Source organism: Armigeres subalbatus, chromosome 2 (assembly GCF_024139115.2).
Source record: "Armigeres subalbatus isolate Guangzhou_Male chromosome 2, GZ_Asu_2, whole genome shotgun sequence".
NCBI lineage: Eukaryota > Metazoa > Arthropoda > Insecta > Diptera > Culicidae > Armigeres > Armigeres subalbatus.
In genome coordinates, this window is record NC_085140.1 from 385,080,101 (window position 1) to 385,093,163 (window position 13,063).

The 13,063-nt window shown below is 38.3% G+C and overlaps 1 protein-coding gene across 3 annotated transcripts in view; it reads left to right on the forward strand.

The window, feature by feature from the left end:
• Positions 1-13,063, forward strand: part of LOC134213159 (uncharacterized) — a 447,591-nt gene that overhangs the window by 144,234 nt on the left and 290,294 nt on the right. For all 3 annotated transcript variants that reach the window (XM_062691822.1, XM_062691823.1, XM_062691824.1), the window contains 2 exons: positions 4,813-5,170; positions 5,254-5,500. In XM_062691822.1, the coding sequence (XP_062547806.1) occupies positions 4,858-5,170; positions 5,254-5,500 (560 nt within the window). In that variant the 5' untranslated portion in view covers positions 4,813-4,857. The remainder of the gene's footprint in view (positions 1-4,812; positions 5,171-5,253; positions 5,501-13,063) is intronic.

Genomic DNA, 13,063 nt, shown 5'->3' on the forward strand with positions numbered 1-13,063 from the left:
ATGACATAAATGCTTCAAATTTTTAAACTTTTTTTTTAAATATATATAGCAAGAACTGAAGAGCTGATCTAAGGAGCTGACTCTTTTCAATGAGCTTAACGGATCAGATCCGCTCACTGCAATGAGTTGTTTAGCCCACCTCTAGTTACTTCTATATTCGAACAGAGGCGATAGAACTTGAACGAGTTCACAAAGTACATCACATAAAAATTATTAAATTAGATCACATGCAGTTTATATTGACGCCCAAAAAGGTTTCGCCAAGGGCGCTGAGAGTCCATGCTACGGCTCTGGGTATGCATTACACTCTTAAGCATTCTAAACAAATGTTATAAGCAGAGGGACACCGCTTGTTGCCATTTTTAATCCATTCTGAAACATGACGCACACAAAACATGTCTATTGAAGGACATGAACATCTATTTTCATCTCGTCAATTTCTTTGTGATTCCGAGACATTAAATTTTGACAAATTTTGTCAGATTCAAATTGATTATTTCTTTTACGATCAACCACTTAGCATTATATATCATATCATTTTTCAAAAGTTCTTTTCTTCAGGAATTCTTTTATAGTGTTTTTATATAACATTTTATATTGCTTTCATAGCATTCATCTGGAATGAATAAGGGGCTATACAGTAATTGCAAACACAAAAATGCTCTTTGATATAATGCCTCATTCTATGAATTGCTCCCACAGAAATTTGTTCAAAAATTAGAAAATGATTCTCAAAAGTTATTTCTGGAGAGTTTTTTTGCGATATTTTTGGATAACTCCGATGGTATTTTTACAGGATTACCAACAGATTTTATGAGGATCCTTCCTTTATTTCTTTGTTAATAATTTCCAACAATCTAAAGAGGATTGAGGATTGGATTGCAGCATTTAAAATTCGGAAAATTTTATTGAAATTTTGAAGAATTTCCGCGGAATTTCTTGGAGTGGTGACCGCAAGAATGACTGTAAAAAAACCGTAAGAATGCCGCCTTGAATTTACAAACAAATTATAAGAAGGTTATCTGGTTAAAGTGGTGATCACAGGGTTGTCTGTGAAAAGTTGCACCGGGAGATTTTCCGCAAAAAGTCACCAATCAATTTCTGCGAGAATTTCTAAAGGTATTTCTGCAAGTTTTTAGGCTGTGGAGATTTTCCGCAGGTTGTCTTTGAAGAATTTACAGAGTTCAGTGCGTGATCTCGGCAGCGCACGGTAATAAAATTAATCAGTTCAGTGCGTGATCTCTCTTGTTTCGGACAGCAGAACACAGCAAATAATTTTGAAAATTCAACGACGTGTAAAATTGCTGCTTATCCCATCACACGAATTAACATTCGATACTCAATTAAATTTGACTGAATTTTACAAGCAAGCACAGTTTAAATTTATTTCGATTTAAAAGACTAGTGAGATCGATTGAATGTTACGTTTATTTACATGCTCCAAATATGTGCATTAAAATACATTTAAAATCACAACATATTTTTATCTGTGAACGATCGCGCGGTCGGCCGAATTATTGTGATCTGCATTGCGTGGCCGGTAATAAAATTAATCAGTTCGGTGCGTGATATCTCTTGTTTCGAAGCGGGCTTGGTAGTCATATGGCTACTGCTTCTGCCTCATACGCAGGAGGTCGTGGGTTCAATTCCAGGTCCGTTCCATTCTCCTACTTTGTATCTTTCTCTTTATTTCTCATGTTCTAGCAATCGCTAGAACTGGAAATGGACTTCCATAATGTTTCCATTACTATTCCTATACCTTCAACTTGAGTATTCTAACAGTAATCTGCAAGAATTGGAAATGAACTATAGAGCTCGTTTCCTACATCCAATTAGAAATTCCATCAGTTACCTTCTCCTATCTATCACATTGGCAGCTCGTTAACCAAGACGGACCTCTGCCTCTCCAACCTAACCCAGAAATAACAACAAATTCCGAATGAACTCGTGGCAAGTGCAGAGGTATATTCGGCTTGCAGTGGGCGAGTGATTGCATCATCATTTCCTCCCCCTTCCCTACATTGACTTGCATTCCGACGTGGCAGGCGCCAGTATGACCTAACAAATGAGATCACCAGTACTTGTACATTGAAGATGTGGGCTAGTCCCAAGCAAACATCTGTTGGTTCCCTGTGCAAGAACAGCTGATCTGGTCATAATGGAGTAGCAACTACGAGCAGTCAATCAAGCTCAAGCTCAAGCTCAAGGTTGTCTTTGAAGAATTTACTTGAGTTTTACGACCAAATTCCTAAAAGAATTTCCGCATAATTTCCCTGGGGAACTTTTCTAAGAATACCCGGATGAAAGATGTGATGGAAGAATTTGGATTTCTGCAAACATTTGCAGGAAAATTACCGCTAGAATTCCCGAAGGATTAATTACAGGAATTTGTGGGTTTGAACCTGGGCACAAATGATGAATTTTCTTTCTCGGATTTCTCGGAAGATATTTTTGCAAATAAATTTTCTACTTAAAATGTCGGAGTTTCTGCATGAACTGCTAGAGAAATTATAACAATAATTGAAGGAGGAATATCGGACTAATTTTTTCAAGAGTTAACGCAATTTCTTCTGCCAAATTCTCAAAGAAATATCTATAAATATTCCTGTGGAATCTCCGAAGAAATTTTCCACGGAGCATGACCTTATGTATTATATTTTGCATTATTTGTTACTTGATTCGAATTCAAATAATTGTTTTACAGAAGTTTTGTTTAAAAAACGGAGCTGCATTATCTGATTCCTTAATATCTACGCAAGTTTGTCTTATGATCAATAATTACAAAAATGTTGCATAATTTATTGCTTCAGAAGAAGTTACGGTTGTGGAAGATTTTTTATTATTTGTCAAGTTTATCTATAATCAATTATGATCAAATCTGGCCTGAACATTCTTTGTACATATATCAATACATCTTGTGCCGAATTTCATTATTTCGCTCAACAAAATTATCCTCTGACAATAACAGAACAAAAACATGCGAAAACCATCATCTCATCTAAAAATCAATGCTCATAAAAATACTTAGTTAGCGGTTTACTTAGTTCTATTTTCAACTTGGTACAAACATGTACAGTTTAAAATCGTATTTGAAATCGGTAATATTATAAAAAGGGGTCTCTAGTAGCCTTGTGAGAAAAGGCGTAGGATTGCCAATCCGGAGATGGCGTGTTCGATTCTCGGTCCGGTCTAGGATGTTTTCGGATTGGAAACTTTCTCGACACCCTGGGCATAATGTATCCATTCTACTTGCCACAAAAGATACATACTCATGCAATGGCGGGCATAGAAAAGCTTTCAATTAATAACTGGAAATATTAATAGAATACTAAGTTGAAAAGTAGGCCAAGTTCCAGTTGGAATGTAGGGCCATTGAAGAAGAAAAAAAAATATTATAAAAAGAACTTTAAGAGAAGACGGTCAGTAAATTGTGACAACAAAATTGATATTTCACGTGTATTTTCTTAGAACTTAGTTGTGGGTCGCGTGGAATTGACGCGGAATGGATTTCATGTCGCGTCATGTCATGACTGTTTGTATTTAACGGCTTTGTTTACGAATTTAAACCTTCAAAGTGGTCAATAGGTAGTACTAGATGACACTACTGTTGCGCTGGCATGCCATTTTAACCGTTCTGGTGGCGGGAATGTTTCTGCAGTGGAAATGAAATAAAGCAAAAAGGTCAGCATGTATGCCAAAAGATCCCTAGGAGGTTTACCTGGCTTTTACAGAAACACAAATTTCTTCTGTGTCAATTGTCTAGGGAACTCACCGTCAACAAGGCAAAGCAATTGTGCGAATCGTAAACATGCTCCAAGATTTGTTCAAAAGTGTGAGATCAGTGAAACTAGCCTATTTCGAAATTGCAGTAGAAGTTATTTTATATTCAGCATTTTGTAAAACAAACTAACTATGATCATAAGAAAATAAATTTACCATCATGTGTTTAACCATTTTTTCAGATTCACTATCAACAAATTTACTGGAAATAGAAACAGCTATGCCTCGCCAAGATTAAACTCAAAAGCTTCTTTCCAGTAAACCACACATCGTCTCGGTGATGTGCCTCTAATCCGTTCCGTTTTGTCGTTTATCGTACGAATCAAAGCGTAAAACTGTGTCATCACGTCATCGCATAGTGCCGTTTGGTTTCACTGAATGAATTTGCGCGCAAATGAATGCACACCACCTCCACCGCAACCGCACCGAGCCCGAGCTCTTTCGCGACAAATGTGTCTAAACGAGTCGCTTTAATGGTCCCACACCGGGCGAGATCATCTTGATCACGAACGCTTGGCTCCGGCTCGTACAGCAATGCACGCGTGCGATTATGGTGGAAAGCTTTCGTTTTGTATAACATTTTGCAGGGGAAAAAAGTGGCTGGTCCGTTCTCCGAAGAAAAATGTACTTTTACGTGCTGCACCTTCCCTGCTTGACATTTTAGCCATGCCGTGATACCTGCCGCCTTACCGCTCGCGCGATCGAGCTGATGATCTCACCTGAAATGTTAAGTTGTTTCTAATAAGGGTATGTGCGAATCGGTGGAATTTGGATTAATCCGAGATTTTCCTTAAATATTTAGTCGATAATACGGATAAAATGATGATGGTATTTTGAATTTTGAGCTGATATTTGTTCATTTCATATTTACTTTTTTCACCAAGGTACATGAACAAAAAACATGTAATTTTTCTCGTCGCTAATGTTATTCAATATTTTGCAATTAATAGAATTTGTATCCTAATTCTAACTACACATACCCTTAAATATTAATAAATTTCCTTCTTCTGTTCTTCCACTCCTTTCCAACAGTTATAAGATGTAGCTGATCCAAACCCGACCGGCAGAAGGTGCGCTATGGAACAAAACATCTTCGACGTAGCGGATGACATTTCGTTCCCGTGGTTACCGGCCTATGCCGAGACCACCGTCGTCCCGGAGACGGGTCCCCTGTCGGCCGGTTCGACGAGTCGGATGCTGGAAACCATTGTGGAGGAAACATCATCGGACGATGACGACGGCCGGGGGGAATCGAAACTTAACTCGCTGGAGGATCACCGACCGAACCATCCACAGCAGCAGCAGCACCAAGGATGGTCTCAATTCGATCAGGTGTGGAGTTCGGCTGGGTCCGATACCGGTTCGGTGATACGCGTTGATACACCTCCAGGTAACGATCATAGAGCTGATTGGCGCTGCAATCTGCGACCGAGTTTTTTGGAATGTGAATGACCTTTTGTTTGACATTTTTAGATCAAGATGCGCTATCCGAGCGAGACTTCATCTGTCCGCCCAAGCGCAGGAAGCAGGACAATGATGAGGAAGAAGAATTCCTATGCAATGACACTGGCAGCGGAGAGCTGACCGTGGTTATCAATGACGGAAAAGGAGATGCAGGTGTCGTGGGCAGCCATGAGCACAACAATAGAAAGCCCCGGTTTTACGAGCTGGATGGACTGGAAGTTAATGAATATTTTATGAAGCGACACAATGAACCAAGGTAGGTGGGAAGTTAAAAGTCTGAGAATTATTAGTGGGGGATCTAAATCGTATCAAAGAAAAAATGTTATTTCTTTGTTTGGCCCAGCACCGTACTGTGATTGAATTTAGGGGCTTCTAGCTACGAAGTGTGGGTCATTTATAACTCCGTCTATGGTACTATGTCAAAAAAATCTCGATCGCGCCATGTTTGCATGATCAGTAAATTTGATTCAAAATTTCGGTTTGGTTATGTGACCTTGAGGGTATCCTGATGTTGTTCTCAACTGCAAGTGACAATAAACCGATGATTTTAAGCTGGAAGCTTTAGTGGAATCTAAAAATTCGATAAAATGCAAAATCCATTTTTTTTAGATGTTTAGAGCAAAATATTTTTTTTTTTGCATTTCCTGATAATAATAGCTGGTTAACAGTTTGTCTTTGAGTGATAAAACGGCCTTCTTCTCCATACCAAAATCGGTGCTTTAATGAACATTATGTAACTGAAATGATTTGCATAAAATCCATTAACTCATTTGGGTGCTATAATTAAAAACCAACAACGGAACAGTAGTTACATGACTACATTTTGCTGAATTATCTTGGAATAGTGTTCAAATAGTGTATTGTCTGCGTCGCGTAATAAATGAAATAGCTTGATGGACCTAACATCAGAATTTTCCAAAGGCTAGTCTATCTATCGCTTCAAGGCTTGTCGAGCAATGCAATGTGGTACGATAGCATAGAATTTGATACGAAAATAATTTTAAGCTTTCAATGGTTTGTACTATTCCACTACTTTATTGTACCTTTGACAGATACGTATTTCGACCTTAACAATCTTCAGTGTCTCGTACTTGACTCGACTTTTGAAGTCGTCAAAAAAAATCATTTTAACGCTTATTAGGGTGCTACACAGAAAACCCAAAATTGATCCTCCGTAACATAAGTACAGATGATTGAATTAGGTGGGGTGAGTGTTCAAACTATATATCCTTGCTCGATAACATGGAAACTTATGGTTTTCTGCACTAATTGTTCTTTGACAAGAACGATCTTACTTAATATTTGATGGGCTAAACCTTCTCGATGAGCCTACGCCGAAAAAAGTACTCTCCTTCACTGGATTTGATCCAGAACCAATCGCTTCCAGTCGCCCTGAGCGGCCGGGGCTCTCGGGACCTCTTTCTGGGCTCAGATCAGATTCCTGTCTACTTCTTTTATACCTGTTGAGGCTACGTCACCATAAGCCTCTGGGTCTGCCTCTGCTATGATGTCCGATTCCGGATTTCAGTCTAGCGCATGCTTGCAGATTTCGTCTCCGCTCTTTCGCAATGTGTGGCCGACCCATATCGGTTTTTGATAGTATCATTGATGGAGCTCAGCATTCGAGATCCAGTTGTGAGACCACAAGGTCCGAATTATAAAATGTAGACATCAGCTGATGAATACTTGCAGCTTCTGCGTGATCTCTGCAAACACCTAGTCTCACTGCCGTATGACAGCACAGATTTCACGTTAGAGTTGAATTTTCGTAATTTAGTGCGTTGACTAATCTGATACCTATATTTCGTTAACTCGCAAAAGCAGGCCTAGTCTTCATAATCCATGCTCCCATGTCGGTCTTATTCCACGAACTATACTTTCATGATTATGATCGAAAAACTCGGATTTTCTACCTAGCAGTAACTTTACTTGAACAGATAATGTGGATAATGTGGATCTACTAGACCACCGTTTTATAAAAAAAAATAGTCACTTTTGACAGACACATCAAATGATCATCTCGGCCCCAATGAGCATCTCTCCCCATATGACGGTACTATAAATTAAATGGATGAAACATTAATAAAGTTCAGAAAAGATGCTAATTATGTATGTCTTACGGTTTAACATTAGGTATGCTTAGCTTAGCTTAGCTTAGCTTAGACTGACTGTACATATCAATGGTTGCTACTCCGTGATTGATCAGAACTGGTGCAAATTGCACTACGATCCAAGTGAATAGTGGTTGGGATTTACCAACTATTCTCGAAGTGCACGTTTCAGCAGCTAATTACGGTTTAACATTAGGTATGTGAGAATAACTTTGAGAAAATACTCCCTCAAAATGTAAAACCATGTGGATTTTTGTATTGCACAGGTCACTATTTAGTGTGTTCACTACAGTTGGGTGAATTGCTAATGAGTTGACGATCATAGTGGCGGGTCCAACTGGTCGAAGGGAAGCATTAATGATAGGTGGGGTGGAGCTGGTGATTGCGGAGACAGACGGTGGGTTGATGCTGTGGTGTCAGGTTGTTGAACGAGTGTTCTTATATATGCACTCTATTTATATATATACACACTTGACTCTCTACTTCTTGAAATTATGTGGTTCACCGAGATAGGGAGAGATCGTAGAATGGAAGAAGCATCGAATAGGAACTCTAAAAATGCTTGATACTGTGAAAAACAACAACAAAACAAAGGTTATTTCAAAGGTATTTGATGGATTTGTTATTGCCCAAAGATGGTCCAGTAGCCTAGAAATTTTAATAGGGACACAGGGTGAGTCAACCTTCTTATATATAAAAATGAGTTGGTCTATACCCGTATCGAAAACGGCCGGATGATTTTCTTCATTCCTTCAGCAAATCGGTTTGATATAATCTCCGACGAGTTTTTATGGTCTTTTCTCATGCAAAAATCCCGAGTAAAGATGAATAAATCGTAAAAACTAAAATGAAGATTAGTATGGGTATTTCACATGGGCAGTTTACAACACGCATTCTCGCTTACTATGCAGGATATCGTCTGCCGGGTCAACTAGTCCTTAATAAAATATGACAAGAACAAGTCAAGGTAGAGAGAGATAATGCGATAAGGAGGTCATAGAGATGTAGAAACCAAAATATATGTGGATTTAAGGGGCCCTATCGACTATCGACATAGGGAGAGAAATCGAAATATTGAACATCGAAATGTAGAAAGTCGACTGTACGATTAATCGCACTCACCTAAATTCCATCGATTACGACGTGGAGCAGTAGTGGAGATAGCCCGAAATGAGCCCAAGAATCCAGATTTCGGCGATCGGCAATTTGCCGCCAACTTGCATGTGAGTTAGTTTGTGATCTGGAGTTTATGGAGGTCAACTGCTCATACTGTGTCATGCAATGTGCTTGACCTCCACAAACGTCAAATCAGAAACTAACCCACAGGCAAGCTGGTAGCCACTGGCGCTGGCGAAAAAGCGTATAAAAACTTATCGTAGAGGGTGGCTGATATGGTGGTATCTTCCTGTTATGTACTTCGTCTTCGACATACTGATAACTTGTCCCGTCCGCCACGCCCTCCTCTCCAGTCTGATGTTGGCATACTTGATCTTCTTAAAGTGAACAGTTTCCAATTATGTAAACAGATCACAACCTGCTGTAACGCTCTGCGTGTTTCAACAGTCCTTAAAATCCGTCTTACGCACATCGGCTGTTTCATTCCACTTTGTCTAACCATGTCAGGTTATTCGGAAATCCATGTTCATGCGTTATATGCCATGATTGATTGTGTCGATGAATAAATGATATGTCTCCTTCTTCATTGGTTACACATGCTAACTGGAGCTTGACCTGCTTTTTATCTAAGTATTTTAGATGCATTTCCACCTTTATAGGTAGCGCTCAGAAGTGTGATCACGCGGTAATTGAAACAATTCAGCTTATAATCCATTTTTCGATTGGCCATTGGTTAGAACCATGCTACTTAACTGACAGAAAAAAATTGCTTTATCCAAACACGCTCTCATTCTTTTGAGATATTCACTCAAGTCTGATCATACATGATGTTTGCTTCACATATTATGACTACACCCAATATTTTTTTTACACGGTTGGTATTCTTTAATTTCCCAATACACCTGATTTTTCACATTTTTTGAAATACCACTTGAATTTTCTTTGATTTTTTGTGAATTTTTTCATGGGGTTAACTCATAGTTTCATCAACGCTAAAGGTCGTAATCAACTAAAACCCACCCGTGTAAAAAAAGAACCGGGTGTAATCAACTTGAGTTTTTGCACTCTATTTACTACCTTTGTTGCGGAAGGTGTCAGCTGGCGGCCACGCACCGATGCTTACAGCAAATAAACGACATTATTTGTCAGTCATTAGCTAAAAAGCTGTAATATTTATTCTTTAATTGATTTTTACGTAAATTAAAATTAGTATATCACTTACAATTTCGATGATTTGACTGAAACCGATTGTTTTCCTGCCGACAGAACCTCCACACTAATTCAATAATAAGTTCTATTGTCATGTTCTTGAATATAAATCCTACTGATTTATAACTTGGGGTGCGTACATTTAATTATCTTCGATTTAATGCCAATTCATTAGGATGCGAAATGTAACACATACATATCGCCCTAATACTTGTAGATCCATGAACACATGAAAATTAATAATAATTGCGATTCTAGTCGACTATTGAATTTGTTAATGTACTTTAATATATACCTAAAACACATCACAAATAAATTTAGTCTTTCTGAATGAATACGAACGCAGAGCTATTGAACGACAACTCTCTAGACACAAACGACGTGCTTCCAAAACACTCATGCTTGATTTGCTTGAACCAGTTTCCTTGAACATTTCCCGGATACATTAACCTGCACTTCAAGAAGTTCGTGATGAACGTTAATCTTTGGTGGTTAACACACGTTTTTCCTGCTAACTGGCGAATCAATCAGTACCAATATGAATGTTTGGTACAAAAGCCTATAGTCACATTATTTGATAGCGTTGTCGACTGCATCCTAGCACTTCGTCATTCCTAGCTTACTGTTTGCGATAACATGCGATAGATCACAATGGCTTTCTGATCTATAGATTGCCGTGCATCTCGCGGTGAAAATCTAATTTGATCCAGCCATTTAAATGAAACACTACATATCGCCTTACGCCGCATTCGATGGCGCAGATGTGTCGAAATTCTTTTTAGTGTTGCGGAAGGTGTCAGCTGGCGGCCCCGCACCGATGATTACAGCAAACAAAAGACATTATTATTGTCAGTTATTAGCTAAAAAGCAGTAATAGATTTTTACATAAATAAAAATTAGTATATTACTTACAATTTCGGTGATTTGACTGAAACCAATTGTTGTCCTGCCGACAGAACCTCCACACCAATTCAATAATAAGTGCTATTGTCATGTTCTTGAATATAAATCCTACTGATTTATAAATAGGTGTGCGTACATTTAATTATCTTTTATTTAATGTCATTTCATTAGGGTGCGAAATGTAACAACCTATGATCGCATATTTGTAACAAATTGCAGAAACACTTTATCCAGAAAAGCCCTTTCCATTACTTGATATTGCGAAAAAATTTGTACACAGCACATGGCGTCACTTTGATTAACGTTACAAAACAACTTGGTAGTTTTTTCGAGTTTACTTTCATATTTCAGCTGGAAGAACTAGCATTCGAAGATTTTTTTTAAACTTCATAATTCTACCAGCTTACTAGCATAAATTGATATAAAGATCATCACTCTAATTTGAAACTGATTCGTGAGCTTATCTCAAAATCGACAAACTTGCAATAAGGGACCGACTGTTTACTTCGATGACATTTACTTCCAGGGTACAGCAGCCGTAAAAAGTGTAGACAACAACCTCCCGTGCACCATATTCACGGTACTCGTCGCCGAGTGGCCTATCAGGTCATTTCGCGCGGCAAACCTTACCTTACTATTTTGACAGGTACTGGTCCTGTTGTTTACGTTTCGGACTTAGAATTTTTTTATCCAAATTAAATCTGCTTATTGCACGATGTTGAAGACATTCTGTACATTCCGCATTCAAATATTGGTAATTATCGATAAGTTTAGGTAATTATCGATCAGAAAATCCAAAGAATCATAGAAGAATCTCAAAATTAAAATAAATATATTTATCAGCACTATCCCAAGACTCTACATGTTCGATTGGATCCCGCAATTGACAGTTCGATTGGTGACCTGTCAGTGTCTTCCTTCGCCAAAACTTTAAATCTTGTGACTTTAGATGAACCTGGTACTCTATGTTTTGAGATTTTCACAATTTTCACTATGAGCTCATGGAAGAATGGTAGTTGGAAAACGATAATATGGTAAGAATGGTAGTATGGGAAAATCGAGTATTTTGCAAATGGTGGTGTTTTAGAAGAAAGTAGTGATAATGAATTAAGTATGAGGTGAAAGGATTATCTCCTGCACTTAGTTTGCACTGATTAGTAATTTTATAGTGAAGAAATTTCGATTTTACTACCATTGAAAAAAAACGCCCTCTCTTTTATTAATCGTTTTGACTGCTACCTTACTGTTACAAATATGCGTTCATGGGCAGTTTCCCGTAAAGCTGGTAGATCACTTGTATGTAGTGTTTTACATGTAAGATCTACCAAACCGAGCCCTAGCTTAATCCATTTTTCAAGCCAGGGCAATAAGTTGTGGCATTTCAAGAATTTATCGTATTTAGTCCTCTCTACCAATTGCAGTTTTTGAATTATAACAAAATTAACTTTACCCTGCACATGGTTGAAAGACTCAAATTCCTCTCATTTGAGGATAAATTGTATGCAGCGGAAACAGATTTTCTAGCAATTAGTTATAAAACCAGGGCCCATTGACCTAGGCTGAATTAACTGCTGGAAAAAGTTCGAGTTAGGGTTCTATGGATGTACTAACTCTTCATGAACTGGTAAACAATGGTAGTTCGAGGAACACGCGGAAATTCTTCTCTAGATTGAAATGGTCTTGTAGATAGAGCTTAATCCCAGGTTTGTAGCTTTACTGGTGATATTCTAGAAGCAAGACAAGAATGTGGCTAGGGCTCCGATGCATAGCCAATTAACAGTATTACTGTCAGAGTGTAAAATAATCGAAAATTTTTAGTGAAGTCCATTTTTCTTCATTTGTCAGTTCACTTCCGACACATTCATAGTCGGCTCTGGACTGTCAATATTCAGTTGAATATTAGTCATTGAATATTTATGCACATTTTACAATTTGATAAATTATCTGAAATCTGAATACGTTTCAAATGAGTAAAGTGATTTATCACACAGGACTGAATCCGATTTTCATCCGCGAGGCACTTTCAGCGGTAAACATCAACATAAACAATGCTAATTATGTTTTTTTCTGCACATAGTAAACACATTCAGTGACAGTCGAATGAATGAGTTCGTGGAGTAGGTCGTCTGACTATGTCATTCTATGTTTTGAATATTCATGCGATGTTTGTCAAAATTCGGACCGAAGTTGCTTCATGAAGATGAATATTTTATGCTCTGATTACTGTTCTGTTTTCTCAAGGAAAGATTTGATAAGGGGCGCGCTTTCAATGAGATTGTTCTCTGTGAAGGGTCTAAATAGCGGGACGGTGTCATGTACTCTTGGGAAAACAAAACAAGAACTGTATCGAAACCGATACTTTATTGCTTCTCAATAGTAATGGAGTAATTCGACATGCACTTAAACACTAAAGAGCCGAGCAGGCTCTCCTTAGCCGTGCGGTAAGACCATGCTAATGGTGGCTGGGTTCGATCCCGGTG